At 44.0% G+C, this 22,478-nt stretch overlaps 2 protein-coding genes across 5 annotated transcripts in view; both read left to right on the top strand.

Moving 5' to 3' along the window:
- The first annotated feature begins 8,225 nt into the window (after positions 1 to 8,225).
- Positions 8,226 to 12,844, top strand: LOC141148646 (E3 ubiquitin/ISG15 ligase TRIM25-like). The gene has a single exon (XM_073636274.1). It carries the CDS (start codon positions 8,246 to 8,248, stop codon positions 9,986 to 9,988), a length of 1,743 nt encoding a protein of 580 aa, XP_073492375.1. The 5' UTR covers positions 8,226 to 8,245; the 3' UTR covers positions 9,989 to 12,844.
- A 4,203-nt stretch (positions 12,845 to 17,047) lies between these two features.
- Positions 17,048 to 22,478, top strand: part of ANTKMT (adenine nucleotide translocase lysine methyltransferase) — a 28,804-nt gene continuing 23,373 nt past the window's right edge. For 2 of the 4 annotated variants that reach the window (XM_073636270.1, XM_073636272.1), the window contains exon 1: positions 17,057 to 17,130. The gene's annotated coding sequence lies outside the window, so the exon portion shown is untranslated. Of the gene's footprint in view, positions 17,131 to 22,478 lie in introns of all 4 variants that reach the window. The other 2 variants (XM_073636273.1, XM_073636271.1) reach the window with 2 other exon arrangements.

Below are 22,478 nucleotides of genomic sequence, written 5' to 3'. Positions count from 1 at the left end.
AATATTATATGAAAAAAGACCAAAAATTTAGAAAAGAACTCCCCCCAATACTTTCTGCTGTAAAACGTATTCAATAAAAAAATAAATAAAACAAATTTCTTCACAATCTTTGGCCAAAATGTTTTCTGCTACATGTCTTTGATAAACAAAAATCCCAGTAAGTGTATATTGATTACTTTGCATGAAATTTATAGCGTCTACAAACTATGTTATGGATACTGGAATTTTTTTATTTATTTTTTTTTTTTCTACTAATGGCGGTGATCAGTGACTTATAATGGGACTGCGATAGTGCGGCGGACAGTCTGACACTAACTGACACATTGGGGGGAACTAACTGGCACTGACATTACCAGTGACATTATTACAGTGATCAGTGATAATATTATACACTGTCACTGTAATAAAGTGGTTGTAAACCCTGTTACACCAATTGTACCTACAGGTAAGCCTATAATAAGGCTTACCTGTAGGTACTGTAAATATCTTCTAAACCTGCACGGCTTAGGAGATATTTACCATATACGCTTGCACCGACATCATCGGCGCATGCGCACTGAAGAAACGGCTCGATCGTGCCCTTTCTAAAGGGCCTTAGCCATGACCAGCGGCTCCAGTGCGCATGCGCGGGATTGACCTCATTGCGGCTCCGGCCAATCACAGCACCGGAACCCACGAACCCAGAGATAACTCTGGAAGACATGACGCCGGGCGCGTTGGTGTACGGGGACCACTGCAACAGCTTCAATCTAAGGTAAGTATTTCATAATGAGCTAGTATGCGATGCATACTAGCTCATTATGCCTTTGTCTTACAGGTTTTTTTGTTTTGTTTTTTAACCACTTGAGCCCCGGACCATTATGCTGCCTAAGGACCAGAGGTCTTTTTCCAATTTGGCACTGCGTCGCTTTAACTGCTAATTGCGCGGTCATGCAATGCTGTACCCAAACGAAATTTGCGTCCTTTTCTTCCCACAAATAGAGCTTTCTTTTGATGGTATTTGATCACCTCTGCAGTTTTTATTTTTTGCGCTATAAACGGAAAAATACAGAAAATTTTGAAAAAAAATGATATTTTCTACTTTTTGTTATAAAAAAAATCCAATAAACTAAATTTTAGTCATACATTTAGGCCAAAATGTATTCGGCCACATGTCTTTGGTAAAAAAAATGTCAATAAGCATATATTTATTGGTTTGCGCAAAAGTTATAGTGTCTACAAACTAGGGTACATTTTCTGTAATTTACACAGCTTTTAGTTTATGACTGCCTATGTCATTTCTTGAGGTGCTAAAATGGCAGGGCAGTACAAAACCCCCCCAAATGACCCCATTTTGGAAAGTAGACACCCCAAGGAAATTGCTGAGAGGCATGTTGAACCCATTGAATATTTTATTTTTTTTGTCCCAAGTGATTGAATAATGACAAAAAAAAAAATATTTACAAAAAGTTGTCACTAAATGATATATTGCTCACACAGGCCATGGGCCTATGTGGAATTGCACCCCAAAATACATTTAGCTGCTTCTCCTGAGTATGGGGATACCACATGTGTGGGACTTTTTGGGAGCTTAGCCGCGTACGGGGCCCCGAAAACCAATCACCGCCTTCAGGATTTCTAAGGGTGTAAATTTTTGATTTCACTCTTCACTGCCTATCACAGTTTCGGAGGCCATGGAATGCCCAGGTGGCACAAGACCCCCCCAAATTACCCCATTTTGGAAAGTAGACACCCCAAGCTATTTGCTGAGAGGCATATTGAGTCCATGGAATATTTTATATTTTGACACAAGTTGCGGGAAAGTGACACTTTTTTTTTTTTTTTTTTTTTTTTTGCACAAAGTTGTCACTAAATGATATATTGCTCACACAGGCCATGGGCATATGTGGAATTGCACCCCAAAATACATTTAGCTGCTTCTCCTGAGTATGGGGATACCACATGTGTGGGACTTTTTGGGAGCCTAGCCGCGTACGGGGCCCCGAAAACCAAGCACCGCCTTCAGGATTTCTAAGGGTGAAAATTTTTGATTTCACTCTTCACTGCCTATCACAGTTTCGGAGGCCATGGAATGCCCAGGTGGCACAAAACCCCCCCAAATGACCCCATTTTGGAAAGTAGACACCCCAAGCTATTTGCTGAGAGGCATGGTGAGTATTTTGCAGCTCTCATTTGTTTTTGAAAATGAAGAAAGACAAGAAAAAACTTTTTTTTTTTTCTTTTTTCAATTTTCAAAACTTTGTGACAAAAAGTGAGGTCTGCAAAATACTCACTATACCTCTCAGCAAATAGCTTGGGGTGTCTACTTTCCAAAATGGGGTCATTTGGGGGGGTTTTGTGCCACCTGGGCTTTCCATGGCCTCCGAAACTGTGATAGGCAGTGAAGAGTGAAATCAAAAATTCACGCCCTTAGAAAGCCTGAAGGCGGTGCTTGGTTTTCAGGGTCCCGTACGCGGCTAGGCTCCCAAAAAGTCTCACACATGTGGTATCCCCGTACTCAGGAGAAGCAACAGAATGTATTTTGGGGTGTAATTTCACATATTCCCATGGCATGTTTGAGCAATATATCATTTAGTGACAACTTTGTGCAAAAAAAAAAAAAAAAAATTTGTCTCTTTCCCGCAACTTGTGTCACAATATAAAATATTCCATGGACTCGACATGCCTCTCAGCAAATAGCTTGGGGTGTCTACTTTCCAAAATTGGGTCATTTGGGGGGGGTTTGAACTGTCCTGGCATTTTATGCACAACATTTAGAAGCTTATGTCACACATCACTCACTCTTCTAACCACTTGAAGACAAAGCCCTTTCTGACACTTTTTGTTTACATGAAAAAGATATTTTTTTTTCCAAAAAAATTACTTTGAACCCCCAAACATTATATATTTTTTTAAAGCAAATGCCCTACAGATTTAAATGGTGGGTGTTTCATTTTTTTTTTTCACACAGTATTTGCGCAGCGATTTTTCAAACGCATTTTTGGGGGAAAAAACACACTTTTTTAAATTTTAATGCACTAAAACACACTATATTGCCCAAATGTTTGATGAAATAAAAAAGATGATCTTAGGTCGAGTACATGGATACCAAACATGACATGCTTTAAAATTGCGCACAAACGTGCAGTGGCAACAAAATAAATACATTTTTAAAAGCCTTTAAAAGCCTTTACAGGTTACCACTTTAGATTTACAGAGGAGGTCTACTGCAAAAATTACTGCCCTCGATCTGACCTTCGCGGCGATACCTCACATGCATGGTGCAATTGCTGTTTACGTTTGACGACAGACCGCTGCTTGCGTTCGCCTTAGCGCGAGAGCAGGGGGCGACAGGGGTGCTTTTTTTTTTTTTTTTTTTTTTTCTTTATTATTTTTTTGCTTTTTTATCTTATTTTTAAACTGTTCCTTTCATTTTTTTTTTTTTAAATCATTTTTATTGTTATCTCGGGGAATGTAAATATCCCCTATGATAGCAATAGGTAGTGACAGGTACTCTTTTTTGAAAAAATTGGGGTTTTATTAGACCCTAGATCTCTCCTCTGCCCTCAAAGCATCTGATGACACCAAGATCGGTGTGATAAAATGCTTCCCCAATTTCCCAATGGCGCTATTTACATCTGGCGAAATCTAAGTCATAAAATGCTCGTAGCTTCCGGTTTCTTAGGCCATAGAGATGTTTGGAGCCACTCTGGTCTCTGATCAGCTCTATGGTCAGCTGGCTGAATCACCGGCTGCATTCTCAGGTTCCCTGTTGAGACAGGAGAGCCAGAGAAAAACACGGAAGACGGTGGGGGGGGGGGGCATTCCCTCCCACGGCTTGTAAAAGCAGTCTAGAGGCTAATTAGCCGCTAGGATTGCTTTTACATGAAAGCCGACCGCTGGCTGAAAAGAATGATACCAAGATGATACCTAAACCTGCAGGCATCATTCTGGTATAACCATTCAAAGTCGTGAATGGCGTACCTGAAGACAAAAAAATGGTTAACAATAAAGCACAGTAAACGGTAAAGTATAAATAATTACATACCTTAAAAACAAACATGATAAAACATAATAACAATAAAACATTGCAGAATAGAATACAGTAAAAAAGAGCAGAACAAGAGAGAGAGAATAGAGAGAGAGAGAACAATAAAACGACAACTATTTTTTTTAATTTTATATATATATTTTTTTTTTTTACACTTTTTTTGTAACTAACTTTTATAACGGTAACCGGTTCCAGGTTCGGGTCTCTCAAAATGCGATGGCATCTTGGGAGACCCTGTGAAAGTGTGTCCTAGTCTGTGCAATGCTGTACCCTACGCTAATACTCAACTAATGAATGGTAGCGTTCAAAACATTCACCAATGCAAAGACCTGGATTGTCAGGACAGGAGGGACAATAATAGCGGGTGTCACGTCTATATCCGCGCTTGCTGCAGACACAACATCTTTTTTGGGGGGGTCCGCTGGGTAGGGGTACTCGGGAGGACATAAAGAAAATGCCTCTCATGCAGCCGACTGCATTTGGTTGGGGATGTGAATGGGAGAAGTACGGGCGCTGCAGAAGTGGTGGGTTCCCAATTAGGATTGGCGAATGCAGCAGGAAGGGCATTATGGGCACAACGGGCCTGTGTTTGTCTTCTTGGTGGCAGCGGGACACTACTTGTGCTTGCCACCTCACTAGCTTGAACTGCACTTATGGGACTCGCCACGTCACCAAGTGTTACTGCAGTGCTGGTTTGACTACGACCGGGGTGTACTAGGCCGCTGGTGCTTGCCAGTTCAATAAAAAGCTACCAAAAAAACTGTTAGCGATCGCAGGGATCAGGCCTGACTCTGCGAATGCTGCAGTTTAGTTTAGTGTTTTGTAAGTGACAGTGATCGATCGATACTGCACTTGGGTGGGCTGGGCCGGGCCGGGCGGAGGGGCAAAATGCAGGTGCTAGCAGGTATCTGGGCTGATCCCGCTAACACTGCGTTTTTGGGAACCCTAAACTGCTGGGGACGCTAGTATAGATCTGATCGGATCAGATATTGATCCGTTCAGATACTATACCACTAAGGGAGGCGTATGCTGCATGCGTGGGTGTTAGCTGTACTGGCGCTAATCTGACGCTGCTTGGGGCTGGTGCTTGCCAGTTCACCAAAATACTACCAAAAAAACTGTTAGCGATCGCAGGGATCAGGCCTGACTCTGCGAACGCTGCAGTTATGCGTTTAGTGTTTTGTAAGTGACAGTGATCGATCGATACTGCACTTGGGTGGGCTGAGCTGGGCCGGGCGGAGGGGCAAAACGCAGGTGCTAGCAGGTATCTGGGCTGATCCCGCTAACACTGTGTTTTTGGGAACCCTAAACTGCTGGGGACGCTAGTATAGATCTGATTAGATCAGATATTGATCCGATCAGATACTATACCACTAAGGGAGGCGTATGCTGCGTGCGTGGGTGTTAGCGGTACTGGCGCTAATCTGACGCTGCCTGGGGCGACGCATATCACCGCCGGGCGATCAGGGGGCTAAACCTTTATTCGGTAATAAACGGCGGGTGCCCTCACACTAAAAAAAATAAACAAACTAACCAGCGTCACCCGTAACACTTATACGGTGATCAGTGGTGAAAGGGTTAACTAGGGGGCCATCAAGGGGTTAAAACATTTATTAGATAGTATATGGGGGTCCCTGTCGCTATAAAACGTTGACGGCGAACCTAAATATTTACCTCACTAACTAGCGTCACCAGCGACACTAATACAGCGATCAGAAAAATGATCGCTTAGCGACACTGGTGACAGGGGGTGATCAAGGGGTTAAAACTTTATTAGGGGGGGTTAGGGGGGTATCCTAGACCTAAAGGGGGGTAATACTAACTGTCCCAACACTGTAACTGTCACAAACTGACACCAATGCAGTAATCAGAAAAAAAAAAAAAAAAAAAAAAAAAACTGCTGGTGTCAGTTTGTGACAGGGAGGGGGGGGGTGATTGGGGGGGGATCGGGGGGAGATCGGGGGGGGGGATCGGGGTGTTTTGTGTGCCTGGCATGTTCTACTGTGTGTGTAGTGTTAGTGCACTCACAGTGAAGTCTTCTCTCCTCGGCGCTGCAACGGAATACCGAGCCGAGGAGAGATGACATAATTTCCTTTGCTGCTGTTTAGCATACAGCAGCAAAGGAAGTTATCTGATTGGCCGGCAGCGATCGCGAGGGGGGGGCCACGAACGGATGGCCTCCCCCTCACCTCCGATCGCCGGGGGACCAAAGACGACCGCCTCGGGCACCGGGGGGGGGTCCGATCGGACCCCCCACCTGCGGAAGGCAAATCACGTATATATACGTGATTTTGCCTGTCCGTGCCACCTTGCCGACATAAATCGGCGTGAGGCGGTCGTCAAGTGGTTAATATATGGGTTTACAACCACTTTACTGACGCAAGATGGGAAAGGAGTTAACATCTAGGGCTATGTGTAATGTGTGCTGCTTTATTAATAGATCTCTTAGTTTCTCATCCCTGCTTTGCAGAGGTGAGAAACAGAGAGATTATTCTCTCTGTACAGAGCTCTGTGTTGATTTTCAACACAGAACTCTGGGCTGTAATTGCACACAGCCGATCAGCAGTTCCCAGCCGTGAATCAATGGCTGGGACTTGCTGACAGGCTCCTGATGTGTGCAATCACAGCAGGTCCTAGTTGGGGGGCATGCATGCGCACACCCTAAACTTGGAAGTAGGCAGCGGCGTACGGGTATGTTGCTTTGCCTACACTGACCGCCATCCACAGTACATTGCAGCCTGGGCAGTCGCTAAATGGTAAAGTGGAATTCCAGCTTAATCCAAATTAGCCTTAAAGTGTCAATAAAGGCATATAATATATATATATATATATATATATATATATATATATATATATATATATATATATATATATATATATATATATATATATATATTGCCATCTGTGTCCTATTTGGGAAGTTTCCTTTACTTCCTGTTCCAAAGCCAAAACAGGAAGTGAGAGGAAATCCCTCCAAAGTTATGGAATCCTGGTGTGTCACCAGGGTCACCAGAACTAGTGTTCCTTCCTGTTGGAAGATTTCCCCTCTATTTCTGTTCTGAAGTCTGTAGGCAGGTTGCCTACTGTGTTCATGTTAGCTAGACTAGTATGGTTGCCCAGGTTAGAAGTTGCTTTGCATCCTCTGGTCACGTTTGCAGGCTTATATCACAGGACAGGCGGTCTGTCCTGTGATATATAAAAGGGCAGAGGTTTGGATCTCAGGAGAGAGCGGGCCAGCGGGCTAATGAACAGGAACCTTACAGGACATGCTGAGACTTGTAGTTTATCTACGTAGCACCGACCTTTTGCCAGCTCTCCTCCTCCGTTGCAGTGGTGGGGCAGATGTACAGCGGGTTGCAGTGGTGGGACAGATGAGCAGGGGGGTACAGAGGTGGTGCAGATGTGCAGGATAGTACAGTGGTGGGGCAGATGTGCGGGGTGGTACAGTGGTGGGGCAGATGAGAAAGGGGATACATTGGTGGGGCAGATGAAAAAGGGGGTATATTGGTGGGGCAGATGAGCAGGGAGGTACAGTAGTGGGGCAGATGAGCAGGGTGGTACAGTGGTGGGGCAGATGAGCAGGGAGGTACAGTGGTGGGGCAGATGAGCAGGGAGGTACAGTGGTGGGGCAGATGTACAATGGTGGGGCAGATGTGCAGCAGGTTATAGTGGTGGGGCAGATGAGCAGGGGGGTACAGTGGTGGGGCAGATAAGCAGGGAGGTACAGTGGTGGGGCAGATGTGCAGGGGGTTAGTGGTGGGGCAGATGTACAATGGTGGGGCAGATGTGCAGCAGGTTATAGTGGTGGGGCAGATGAGCAGGGGGGTACAATGGTGAAACAGATTTGCAGGTGACAGTGATCTGAGGTGTGGAGTTGCATGAATTGGGGCTCATCTGAGGCGTGAGAGTACAGGATGTTAATTTCTCACTACTAAAGTAGTTTACAGCATTTACTTTATAAAAAATTATTTTCTTGATTGAGAGTATGCAGTTGACATTTTTTTGTTATAAAATCGGCACACTCAATTTCTTTGAAAACATTTTTCGGCACACTGTGCTCAAAAGGTTGCCTACCCCTGTCATAGAGTATGAACTTTGCTTACTCATTTAAAAGTTTTTAGATGAATAAAGATTAGATCACAAGATCCTCTAAACAAAAATTATGAATGCAGAAAAAAATATACTTTCAGTTTCATTTCTTCTGACGCGTCAGCAATGGCATCTGCTGATCTTAGAGAGGAGCTGGAATGTTCCGTCTGTCTGAGCATTTATACGGATCCTGTAAACCTGAAATGTGGACACAACTTCTGCCGAGCATGCATTGATTGTGTGCTGGACAAACAAGAGAAGTCTGGAGGATATTCCTGTCCTGAATGCCGAGAAGAGTTTAAGGAACGTCCTGTACTGCAGAAAAACATAACCTTGTGTAACATAGCAGAACGTTTTTTGTCTGCCCCACCAAACCAACAGGAAACAGGGGCCTGCTGTACATATTGTGTTGATATTCCAGCATCTGCTGTTAAATTCTGTCAGTTATGTGAAGCCTTCCTCTGTGAAAAACACCTAAAGGTCCACACCAAGTCATCAGAACATGTCTTATCTGACCCCAACACGTTCCTGGAGAGTAGGACATGCTCCGTTCACAAGAAGATCCTGGAGTATTACTGCACTGAGGACGCTGCCTGCATATGCACGTCTTGCAGGCAAGATGGAGAACACCAGGGACACAAGGTGGTGAAGCTGGATGAGGCTTCAGAAAAGAAAAAAGAGAAATTGAGAAACATTCTACAGAAAGTGAAGACAGAGAAAATGGAGACTGAGAGGAGAGTTCAGAGTCTGCAGGAAAGCAGGAAACATGTACAAGAGAAAGCCGCTGATGAAACCATGAGAGTCACTTCGATGTTCAGAGACATCAGGGCACAGCTCGAGGACCTGGAGAAGAGAGTCCTGAGCGAAATCTCCAGGCAGGTGGAGCAGATCTCGTTCTCGTTTTCTGATATGATCCAACTACTAGAAGTAAAGAAGGATGAGCTGTTCAGTAAGATATGTTACATTGAGGAACTGTGTTACATTTCTGATCCAATAACTGTCTTGCAGGAATCAGACTTGGGTCTCATGTGTGACAAAATGATAGTAGATGATGAGGAAAGATGGAGAACTGATAAATACCTCAGTGATGGAGGTGACCTGGATGTGGCTCTCGTTTCAGCCACATTACACACAGGTTTGTCTGATATTATGTCTGGGATGATGGTGAAGAAACATACAGGCACATGTGGCTATCCATGTTCTAATATCGAGGACACAGTTCACACCAAGGCCACTGGACCATCCAGGCCGTTCTCTCAACCCATCTCAACCGATATGGAAGAAGGAAGACCAACTACTGAGTCGGTACGGAAAATATCTGGACTGCTGAAGAATAAAGACATATCACTGGATATAAATACTGCTGGTAGTTATGTACATGTTTCAGATGATGGGAAAACTGCTTCCTGGACACCAAACCAGAATTACCCAGAAAAAGCTGAAAGATTTCAGGATCAGCCTCAGGTTTTAAGCAGTTGGTCTTTTTTCTCAGGGCGACATTACTGGGAGGTGGATGTCAGTGGGTCACAGAGGTGGATAGTTGGGATGTGTTACCCAAGTATAGCCAGAAACGGTGATCAGTCATTGATTGGAAATAATAACAAATCCTGGTGTTTGGAAAGGTGGGATAGCCGGTATTCAGTTATACATGACAGTAAAGTGATACAGTTGCCTGACAACGTCTCTAGTGATCGAGTCAAGATTTATCTGGATTACGAGGAAGGGCAACTCTCCTTCTATGATCTGTGTTACCCAGTCCGACACTTGCACACCTTCACTGCCATCTTCACTGAGCCCCTACATGCTATTTTAGCTATAGGAAAAGATGGTAAAATAAAGATATCTGGGGAAAGTGGAACATGTGAATGACAGAGGTTGGTAACCTCACAAGGATGGGAATACGTATTCTCATCCAGGAGGCCAGGGCAATGGGTGGATTTCAATAGATTTGTTTTGGCATTGGGTTTTTTGGCCGACTGCGCTTTCAGGTCTAACTATGACTCATTAAAGCGACCCTGTTGTTATACTATATGTAATTAGCCAAGCTATACTTTAACTCCAACCCTTGAAATAATATTAAGATCTTAGGGAACACTTGCTATGAATGAATACATGAACAGCAGACAATACATTAGCTTCATCAGTAAGTGCTATATATCAGTGTTTCTCAACTCCAGTCCTCAACAGGTCATGTTTTTAGGCTTTCCATTATTTTGCACAGGTGATTTGATCAGTTTCACTGCCTTAGTAATTACCACAGCTGTTTCATCTGCGGGAAATCCTGAAAACATGACCTGTTGGGGCGCCTTGAGGACTGGAGTTGAGAAACACTACTACCATATATACTCGAGTATAAGTCGAGTTTTTCAACACATTTTTTTGTGCTGAAAGTGCCCCCCTCGACTTATACTCGAGTCAAGCACTTTTCTGCAGCAAAAAATTTCATTTTCCGAACCGACTTTGGGGCCCTGTATCTCAGGGCCACTTTGTGCTAGGAACCCTAAATTTGGTGTGCAAACCCAGTGGAACTGGTACCACAACATATCCATGGGGTTTCTAGGACCAAGTGGCCCCCGAGATATGGGGCCCTAAAGCCGGTTCGGAAAATGTCATTCTCTGCTGCAGAAAAGTGCTTGACATTTTCTGAACCGATTTTTGGGGCCCTGTATCTCGGAGACACTTGGTGCTACAAAACCCCAGCTTTGGATATTTTATGGTGCTAGTTCCACTGAGTTTGCACACCAAATTTGGGGTTCCTAGCACTAAGTGGCCCCAAGATACGGGGCCCAAAAGTCGGTCAACTGTGTCCATCTGCAGCAATGTCATTTCGGGACCGTTTGGGTTCAGAGACCCCAAATTTTGGCTGCAGCTAGGGGGCATCTAGGACCCCTTAACTACCAAGTTTGAAGTTCGGGGGACCTATGGCTGCAAATGGGCACGGTGAGGCATGCAAATGGGCACAGTGAGGCAGCAAATGGGCATTGTTGACCCTCTTTTCCACTTACAGTAGCTGTGCATTTCTCATCCTTGTCTTATACTCGGGTCACTAAGTTTTTCTCATTTTTTTTTGTGGTAAATTAGGGCCTCGACTTATACTTGAGTATATACGGTATATATAATAGATACAATAATAAGGAATGTAGTGTTTCCTAGAGTATTTGTCACAGGTGGGTCATTTTGTGGGCTGCCTTGATGGTCAATGAGAGAAGGAATACCCCATCATTGGGAAGAATGCCATGTAAATGCAATGTAAAAAAAAAAAAAAAAAAAAGAGGAGCTCCACTGGTCTCAGGCTACTGCCTTTTACCCAAATTATGCAATCTCTGGAGGAACTCTAGGGTTCCACGGAACCATGGCTGAGAAAGGCTGGTTTATAGTCTATATCAGGGGTCTCCAAACTTTCTAAACAAAGTACCAGTTTACTGTTCTTCAGACTTTAGGGGGGGCCGGACTGTAACCAGCAGGAACAGAACATTTTTCTGGCATCAGTGGGAGTACCCCACCTTTGTTATTAGGCGGAGAAATAGTGCCCCATTGTTGGTGTCAGTGGGCAGAATAGTGTCTCATATTAGCGGATCCAACAGTGCCTCAAAGGTCAAATAAAGGCAAGCAGAGGGCTGCATCTGGCTCTCAGGCTGCAGTTTGGAGACCCCTGGTCTATACGTAACTTTTCTGCCAACTACATCACTGCACAGTGCTCCATTCAGTAGAAATCATCCCCTAAAGTCTTGTAGGGAAACCAAAACACCAGTATTGCAAGGTCAGCAGGAGGAACCAGTAGGACTGACACTCCCAGAACTGCTGGTTTCCCAGTAGACTTCAAGGGATGATCTCTAATGAATGGTGATAGTGTTCAGCAGCACAGGCAGCAGGAAAGGTCAGTATTCACTATCTATTTTTACAGGTATAGCTTTTATGGGGAACTTTAGTTTAGCAACATATCACTTGAACATGAAGTCAAGATGTATAGCCGGCAACTCGTCAAAGACAGATATCTTTATTGTTGCAGGTTGAGTACAGTTATTCAATATCTTAGGCGTTTCAGCTACAAAGCCTTAGTCATAGTCATAACCATAAAATATGGATACTACTAAGGCTTCATAGCTGAAACGCGTAAGCCGTTGTATCACTGTACTCCACCTGCAACAATAAACATATCTGTCTTTGGATGATGAGTTTCCGGCTATACATCTTGACTTCATATTGCACCTGGGTTTTAGGAAGACACCAGTAGCCAGAGCACTGACTACTCACTTTTTCGGGGGAATTTGGATAGGCATTGCTTCTTTTCTGCTTGCCTGATATCACTTGAACATGTTTCATGAACTAACAGGTGTACTCTAAGACATAGATCTCAACTTTCTCTTTTATAGAAGGACACTTGGTCTATGCGAAGGAAATCCTTGGGGGTTATTTACAAAAGGCAAATCCACTTTGCACTACAAAGTCCAAGGGGGACATAAAATAAAATAAAAAAATAAAAAAATAAAAAAACAGCATTTTAGCTTGCACATGATTGGATGATAAAATCAGCAGAGCTTCCACTCATTTCAGATCTACCCTTCAGATTTACAGCGACTGCACTTCCAAGTGCACTTGTAGTGCAAAGTGGATTTGCCTTTCGTAAATAACCCCCCTTGTGTCCTCTCCTTTATCCTTAATTGTCCCTGTCTTTGGTGTGATGTGAAGACCTCAATGAATAAATATACAATTTGACTACCAAAAGTGTTACAATGCATTATAATTTTCACAGAGATACTAAATGATTGCATTTGTTAACCACTTCAATACCAGGCACTTAGACACCTTCCCGCCCAGACCAATTTTCAGCTTTCAGCGCTGTCGCAATTTGAATGACAATTGCGCGGTCATGCTACACTGTACCAAAACAAATTTTTTATCATTTTGTTCCCACAAATAGAGCTTTCTTTTGGTGGTATTTGATCACCTCTGCGTTTTTTATTTTTTGCGCAACAAATAAAAAAAGACCGAAAATTTTGAAAAAAAACAAGTTTTTCTTTGTTTCTGTTAAAACGTTTTTGTAAATAAGTACGTTTTCTTCTTCAGTGACGGGCACTGATATGGCTGCACTGACGGGCACTGACGGGCACTGATACGGCGGCACTGATGGGCACCGATGAGGTGGCACTGATGAGGTGGCACTGACGGGCACTGATGATGGGCACTGATAGGCGGCACTGATGGGCACTGATAGGCGGCACTGATGGGCACTGATAGGCGGCACTGGTATGCGGCACTGATGGGCACTCATAGGTGGCACAGATGGGCACTTATAGGCGGCACTGATGGGCACTCATAGGTGGCATTGATGGGCACTCATAGGTGACATTGATGGTTACTTATGGGTGGCACTGATAGTTGGCACAGATGGGCATGGATGGGCACTGATAGATGGGCACTGATGGGCACGGATGGGCACTGACAGGTGGCATGAATGGACACTGATAGGTGGCACTGATGGCACTGCTTGTTTGCAGTGATGCCCCTAAGGGTGGCATTGCTGGGCATCACTGCAACATAATGGTGCCAATCAGTGCCCATTTGTGGGCACTGATTGGCACAGATTTGGCACACTGGGCACATGTGGATGGCCATGGGGTACATACCTGGCCATCCACATGTTGCCCCTTCCCTGGTGGTCCTAGTGGCGATCCCTGGTGGTCCAGTGTGGTGATCTACGGGGGGGCTGCGCTGATATACAATCAGCACAGACCCCCCCCTGCCAGGAGAGCCGCCGATCGGCTCTCCTCTAATCGCGTCTGTCAGACGCGAGTGAGGAAGAGCCGATCAACGGCTCTTCCTATTGACAGCGTGATCAGCCGTGATTGGACACGGCTGATCACGTGGTAAAGAGCCTCCGCCGGAGGCTTTTTACCAAGATCAGTGTAGCGGTGTGTCAGGCTGACACACCGCTCCACCGATCGCCGCGATGCGCGCCCCCAGGGGCGCGCTGCGGCATGTTATCCTGCTGGACGTCATATGACGTCCAGTCAGGATAACAGAATCACTTCCCGGACGTCAATCCGCTATAGGGCGGGCGGGAAGTGGTTAAGCCAACCTGACTTCCAGAGATAGTACAGTTATCCTTTTTTTTTTATTACGCAGTTGCTATCCATATAATTCTATAAGGCTGATTCCTAAATCCCCTCTGAATTCAGATAAGGCCCATTAGAAGTCTAATACCCTGTACACACGACCGGTTTTGCCGTCGGAATAAACTCTGAAGGTTTTTCCCGACGGAATTCAGCTCAAGCTGTCTTGCCTACACATGGTCACACCAAATTCTGACCGTCCAGAACGCGGTGACGTACTAAACCTATGACGGGACTAGAAAACGGAAGTTCAATAGCCAGTAGCCAATAGCTTCCGTCTCGTACTTGCTTCAGAGCATGCGTCGTTTTTGGTGCATCAAAACAGCATACAGACAAGCGGTTTTTCCGATAGTAATTTGTTCTGTCAGAAAAAATATAGAACATGTTCTCTATCTAAGTCCGTCTGAATTTTCGACAGAAAAAGTCCGATGGGGCACACACACGGTCGGAATATACGATGAAGAGCTCCCATTGGACTCTTTCTGATGGAATTTCCGCTCGTGTGTACGCGGGATTACAGGCATCATTTCTCATCCATGATTCAATGGAAGAGATCCTCCTAAGATTGCTAGGGGTTCCTTGAGCAATGAGCAATCGAGAACTTATCTCCTACCTATACTGACCACTAATGCAAGGGGGCACTTCTGTAATTACCACTAATGTGCATTTTTTTCTGTTAATATAATAATAATTATTATTATTATTATCATTATTATTATTATTTTAAAGATTATTACTAAAAATGCTGTTGAAAAGAGCAGAAGGGTATAAAAAAATTACCTGCCCAGGGTCATACTGTATATGCTATTTATACATTATTATTTATTCTTATATTTAGATTATTCTGAAATTTAGGGATCACACTAATGTCCTGCAAACTAGGTAGATTTTTTAGCAGGGGTACCCTAATGCCGCGTACACATGGTCGGACTTTACGGCAGACTTTGCCCGGCGGACTTTTCGACGGACTTTCTGAATGAACGGACTTGCCTACACACAATCAACCAAAGTCCGTCGAATTCGTACGTGATGACATACGACCGGACTAAAATAAGGAAGTTCATAGCCAGTAGCCAATATCTGCCCTAGCGTGGCTTTTTGTCCGTCGAACTAGCATACAGACGAGCGGACTTTTCGACCAGACTCGAGTCCGTCGGATAGATTTGAAACATGTTTCAAATCTAAGTCCGTCCAACTTTTGAGAAAACAAAGTCTGCTGGAGCCCACACACGATCGAATTGTCCGACAAAATCCCGTCCGCCGGGCAAAGTCTGCCGTAAAGTCCGCTCGTGTGTACGCGGCATAAGACCTTGAAACTATCTCAAGGGTTTTTCCAGGGTAAAAAAAGGTTGATCAAGGCTTCTATAAGGGGTGACTGAACAGGTGTGGCCAGTGTAAAGGAAGAATTTGCTTGGAGGCTTCAAAAATTCCTGCAGGCTACCACCATCCAATTAAGGTAAGCATGTTTCTGGGTGGAAAAGGCGGGATTACTTTTTTCCTGAATGTGCAGTTATCCTTGAAATGTTTGTATACAGCAGAATTAATTACGTAAGCCTCAATTTTTTTTTGCATGGTTCATATGAATGAGGACACAGTAGGTTCCTTGTTTCCCATTCGTGTGTAACAGAGGGGCGGGGTTGCTGGTGGCCACATTGATCTAATATGGTCCATGTGGCCACCACGAATGATTGGGCAGGTGGCATGCTATCCTTCGGCAGTTTCCTGCAGGTGTGGTCCAAACTCAGTTTGTAAAAGACCTCCATGATTGCAGTAAGACCACCCTTGTTTCCTTTATATATTTTTTTTTACGTACGGAGCTGTATTCAGCAACCTTTACATATTATGGACTAGAGCAGAGGTCTCCAAACTTTCTAAATAAAAGGCCAGTTTACTGCCCTCCAGACTTTGAAGGGGTCAGACTGTGGCCAGTGTGGGTATAAAAAAGCACAGCAATCAATGGGAATAAACAATGCCCCATCATTGTTATCAGTGGGAGGAATAGTGCCTCGTCATTGGTGTCAATGGGAGGAATATTGCCCCATCATTGGTATTAGTGAGGGAAATAGTGCCCCATCGTTGGTGTCAGTGGAAGAAATAGTGCCCCCCATCATTGGTGTTAGTGAGAAGAATACTGCCCCATCATTGTTATCAGTGGGAGGAATAGTGCTCCATCATTGTTGTCAGTGGAATAAATAGTGCCCCATCATTTTTATCAGTGGGAGGAATAGTGCCCCATCATTGTTATCAGTGGGAGGAATAGTGCTCCATCATTGTTATCAGTGGGAGGAATAGTGCCCCATGATTGTTGTCAGTGGCATGAATAGAGCCCCATCATTGTTGTCAGTGGGATGAATAGTTCCCCATCATTGTTGTCAGTGGGAGGAATAATACCCCATCATTGTTGTCAGTGGGAGGAATAATACCCCATCATTGTTGTCAGTGGGAGGAATAGTACCCCATCATTGGCGTCAGTGGGAGGAATAGTGTCCCATCATTGTTGTCAGTGGGAGGAATAATACCCCATCATTGGTGTCAGTGGGAGGAATAGTGTCCCATCGTTGTCATTTGGAGGATTAGTGCCCCATTATTGTTATCACTGGAAGGAATAGTGCCCCATCATTGGCGTCAGTAAAGAATATTGAACCAAAACACCCAATGACAAGGTTGATGTAATGCAATGCGCTCTTCTAATAGGGGACATAAGATTTAGGGCAAAAGTTTTACACTGTGAGCTAAATATAATAAAAATAATAATTATATTCCATCATTTAAAAAAAAAAAGTATTCCCAGGCTCAGTGTGACTGTGCAGCACTTGTTCTGTGTGGAACTATAAAGCTGCAATAAAGTTTCCACCCGGCGCGGATTTCCGGTGCACACAGCAGCCTGTGCCAGCTCAGGTAAGCAAGGGGGGGAGAGACGCTGAGTAGTTGCCATGGTGACAGAACGCTGGGGAGCTATCTCCCGCAGAGTGATACACAGGCTATTGTCACTCGCGCGGGGGAGTCTGGGAAAAGAGGGGGAAGAAAAAAAAGAGCGCGGGTAGAAATAAAATGGCGGCGCCCCTTGACCTCCACAGATGTTAGTGACAGACGCTGTGCGCCCTGCCAGTCACAGGGAAATAATGTCTCTGAGTGTGTGTAAAATACCTCCACACATAAAACTAGGGGCTTTAACTCGTGCCCCACTGGAACCTGGAACAATTTTTCCACAAACATGGCTAAACCTTTAAAAATAAAATAGAAGGTCCGCGTCACTCACAGGCCACACCGAAGCAAAGCCATTAAGACCCCTTTCACACTGAGGTGCTTTTCAGGCGCTTTCACGCTAAAAAAAAAAGCGCCTGAAAATCTCACGAAAACCTATTTCCATTTAAATCAATGAATGCTTTCACACTACGGCAGTGCGCTGGCAGGGCAGTGAAAAAACGCCCCTCTCCATTGAAATTAATGGAAAGCTCTTCAAAAGCACCTGAAAAGCTCTTCAAAAGCGCTCAGTGTTTGACTGGCGATTTAGAAGAGCCTCAGTGTGAAATGGGCCTTAAAAATAAAGTTTGTAAAAAAAATACCTACCTGGCCCAGCTCTTTGTGGGTGCAGGTGGCGTCACGTCTAACTTAGGAGGCAACTGTGGCGTCACCCAAACCAGAACACGGTATTAAAATAAAAATATGTGAAAGTATTTTAACTGCAAACTTTATTTTTGAATGGGCTTTTGAAGCGATTTATATTTACGGGGTGGTGGACCGGGAGTGAAGAGCACCTGCCATGGTGCTGAAGGGAAGAATAGGCTTTACAATGACTCAGACCTCTCACACTGGGGCTGTGTTATCGCTAAAGCGGCGCTCGTTATAGCAGCGTTTTAGCGCTGTTTAAGCGGCGCACTTTTAACCCCAAAAAAGGGGTTAAAAGCACCCGTATTGCGGCGCTTCCTAAGAGCTCAGGCACTTTGGAAGCGCTGCTCATTCATTTCAATATGCAGGGCGTTTTGTGAGCGTTAAATACGGCGCTCCCAAACCGCCCCAAAGATGCTGCTTGCAGGACTTTTCCTAACGACCCGCAAGTGCACCGCCTAGGGTTGCCACCTGAACGGGAATGACCCGGACAGTCGGACAGTCCGGGTTTTGACACCTGTGCACGGGTTCCTGTCACAGCATGCCCCCAGTCCCATCTAGGGTTGCCACCTTTTGTTCAAGCCAAACCTGAACACGGCAAATTTTAATTTTTTTTTTAAGGAGGAATGCTGTGGACTCTGGTGTAAAGGGGAACTCTGCTCACCAAACCTCCCACTTACATCAGAGTTCCCAGCATTTCCCCTTAAATTAACCGCTTCAGCCCCGGAAGATTTTACCCCCTTCCTGACCAGAGCACTTTTTGTGATTCGGCACTGCGTCCCTTTAACTGACTATTGCGTGGTCGTGCGACGTTGCACCCAAACAAAATTGACGTCCCTTTTTTCCCCACAAGTAGAGCTTTCTTTTGGTGGTATTTGATCCCCTCTGCGTTTTTTTTGGCGCTATAAACAAAAAAAAGAGCGACAATTTTGAAAAAAAAAATGCATTAATTTTAATTTTTGCTATAATAAATATCCCCCAAAAATATATAAAAAAAAATTGTTTTCCTCAGTTTAGGCCGATACGTATTCTTCTACATATTTTTGGTTAAAAAAAAAAATCGCAATAAGCGTATATTGATTGGTTTGCGCAAAAGTTATAGTGTCTACAAAATAGGGATTAATTTTATGGCATTTTTATTATTTTTTTTACTAGTAATAGAGGTGATCCGCGATTTTTATCGGGACTGCGACATTATGGCGGACACATCGGACACTTTTGACACATTTTTGGGACCATTGGCATTTATACAGCGATCAGTGCTATAAAAATGCATTGAATACTGTGTAAATGTCACTGGCAGGGGAGGGGTTACCACTAGGGGGCAGTGAAGGGGTTAATTGTGTTCCCTAGTGTGTGTTCTAACTGAAGGGGGGAGGGGACTGTGTAGGGGAGATGACAGATCGCTGTTCATACTCTGTATGAACAGACGATCTGTCTCTTCTCCCCTCAGAGAACCGGAAACTGTGTGTTTACACCCACAGATCCCGGTTCTCGGTGTGTCGGCAGTGATCGTGGGAGCCCGGCGGTAATCGTGACCACCGGGCACTTGCATCGGCTCCGGGGAGCGAGCAGCGGCCGCGCGCCCCTAGTGGCCACATAACATTGATGCACCCAGCCGTGCCATTTTGCTGCAGTACAACTACGGCGGCTGGTCGGCAAGTGGTTAAAGTTCCCAAAGACCCCCTTAAATCAGAGTCCACAGGGCATCCCTCATGTCTGAGTCCCTCTTACCTTAGTGTATTCACTCGCTCAGAGGAAGGAGAGAGAAGAAGGGAGGGTAGGGGGGAGACAGTCACAGACATTGGATGGTGAGCTCACTCACCCAAGGATGGAGGCTCAGGAATGGACACCTTTCATTCACAATGTATCTGCCAGTTGCTGTACTTCAGATTTCCAGCCCATACTTCCCTTTCCTGCAGTACAGAACACCGGGGATTGGAGTGTAGGAGGGCACACAGAGGAGTAGAGGTGGGAGGAGGAGGAGGAGCAGGTCAAGCCCTCTCTCCTCACCTGTCCGTGTATGGGAATGGGTCCCGTGCACACCCCAATGCACTCAGTGGTTGTGGTACTTGGGGAGCCACAGTCCATTATGAATATTGTGTCTGGGTTTCCGGAGGTCTGAAACCCGGACACATGATTCAAAACCCGGACTGTCCGGGTGAATCCCGGACGGGTGGTAACCCTAGGACCTGCTCACTAATTACATGTTGCTCCTGCTTTGCTCTGATCCTCCTCCATGTATTCATTTTCGAATAAATCGCTTCCTAAATAGTGGGGTTTTTTTTTAGCTTTTCTATTCATGAACACAAAGCTCTGGGATATTCCTGACCGTAGACATGAGCACTGACAAAAAAATTCTTTCGTTTTCGTTTCATTCATTTTTTTTTTGCTTTTTTCAGAAATGCGAAAATTCGGATTTTCACATTTCCAAATTTCTGAAATTTTGAATTTTCAAATTCTCGGATTTCCAAATTTAAAATTTTCGGATTTCCGAATTTTCAAATTTTTCAATTTCCGAATTTTCGAATTTTGAATTGTCGAAATTTGAAAATTCGTATTTCGGAAATTTGAAAATTCGTATTTCGGAAATTCGAAAATCTGAAAAAAAGAAAAAAAAATCAGTAAAATTCGAAATAGTAACTAACTATTAAATTATAAGTATTGGAATTTCCTTTCAAATGTGGCCGTTAGTGAACGTAACGAATTCTAATTTATCTGAAGTTACGAATTATCCGAAATAATGAATGCCGTATCTAAACAAATGGAATGGAACCAATAAATAATAAATAATAATAATAAAAACATTTTATTATTATTATTAGTATTTATTATTATTAGATCGTTACGTTCCATTCGTTTAGATGCGGCTTTCGTTATTTCAGATAAATTCGTACTCGTTACATTAACAAACAGCCAAATTTGAAAGGAAATGTAATAGTTAGTTATTATTTCAAATTTTACTGATTTTCTTTCTTTTTTTCAGATTTTCGAATTTTCGAATTCCGAAAATCCAAAAATTCGAAAATTCATATTTTAGAAATTCGAAAGTCAGAAATTCGAAATTCGGAAATTCAGAAACCCGAAATTCAAATTTCAGAATTAACGAATTTGTCAAAATTAATTGAAAATCGAATTCGGAAATAAACGAATTTGCACATGTCTATCTGACAGTGGTGCTGAATCCCCAGTAGCTGTGACGTCATTGACCTAATATATCCATGTGATCATACGCTATATTACCAAAAGTATTGAGACGCCTGCCTTTATACGCATGAGAACTTTAACCACTGTGCATATGGTACTGCGGGCGTGCGCGCGATGTGGGACCTCCTCTGTGGGTCTGACGGACTGGATGTCCGCCGGCCACCCGCGATCGCGGTGAAGAGAAGCAGAACGGGAATCTGCCAATGTGAACAAGGCGGATCCCTGTTCTGACAGGGGAGGAGAGAGATCAGCTGTTCCTAGTGATCAGGAACAGTGATCTCTCTCTACCCCCAGTCAGCCCATCCCCCTGACAGTTAGAAATCACCTCCCTAGGGAACACTTAACTCCTTGATCACCCCCTAGTGTTTAACCCCTTCCCTGCCAGTGTTATTTATACAGTAATCATTGCATTTTTAAAGCACTGATCACTGTATTGCTGTCACTGGTCACCAAAAGTGTCACTTAGGGTCAGATTTGTCTGCCGGAATGTCGCAGTCCTGCTAAAAATCGCTGATCCCCGCCATTACTAGTAAAAACAAAAAAATATATAAATAAAAAGTCCTTAAAGTGGCGTTCCACCCCAAAAAAAAAAAATCATTTATGTGCATAAAAAAAAATTTTTTTTTTAAATATTTGGAGAAAATTTTTTTTTTACTCACCTCTAAATGGCTGTTGCTAGGAGGTCCCTCTAGTCTGCCTCCTGCAGGGCCTGGGCTCTTGACATCACTTCCCTCGGTGCAGGAAGGGAGATCAGCTCTGCCCCCTCCCTCTTGTCAATTATCTGGGACCCGTCACGGGTCCCAGACGATTGCGCGGCCAATCACGGCACGCGGCGCCGCTCGCGCATGCGCAGTGGGTGCCTGGCTGTGAAGCCACAGCCGGTGCGCCCACAGTTAGAATACCGGTGCCGCCGAGCGGAGGGGGAGACGAGCGGGGCTTTGATCCCCCGTGTCGCTGGACCCTGGGACAGCTAAGTCTCCGATTATTAACTTTTCTTTTTTTTTTTTTTTTTTTTTTAAGCAGAACACCACTTAAAATTTTTCCCCTATTTTGTAGACGCTATAACTTTTGCGCAAACCAATCAATATATGCTTATTGCGATTTTTTTTTTTTTTTATCAAAAATATGTAGCAGAATACATATTGACCTAAACTGATGAATAAATTTGTTTTTTATATTTTTTTTGGATATGTATTATAACAGAAAGTAAAAAATATTTTTTTTTTTTTTTTTTCAAAATTATCAGTCTTTTTTCGTTAATAGCGCAAAAAATAAATCAAATACCACCAAAAGAAAGCTCTGTTTGTGGGGAAAAAGGAACATCAAATGTTGTTTTGGTACAACGTCGCACGACCGCGCGATTGTCAGTTAAAGCGACGTAGTGCCGTATTCGCAAACAATGGCCTGGTCATTAAGGGGGCAAATCCTTC

Source organism: Aquarana catesbeiana, linkage group LG06 (assembly GCF_042186555.1).
Source record: "Aquarana catesbeiana isolate 2022-GZ linkage group LG06, ASM4218655v1, whole genome shotgun sequence".
Classification (NCBI taxonomy): domain Eukaryota; kingdom Metazoa; phylum Chordata; class Amphibia; order Anura; family Ranidae; genus Aquarana; species Aquarana catesbeiana.
Note: the sequence above shows the minus strand (reverse complement) of the source record. Positions and strands in the feature narration are given on the sequence as shown.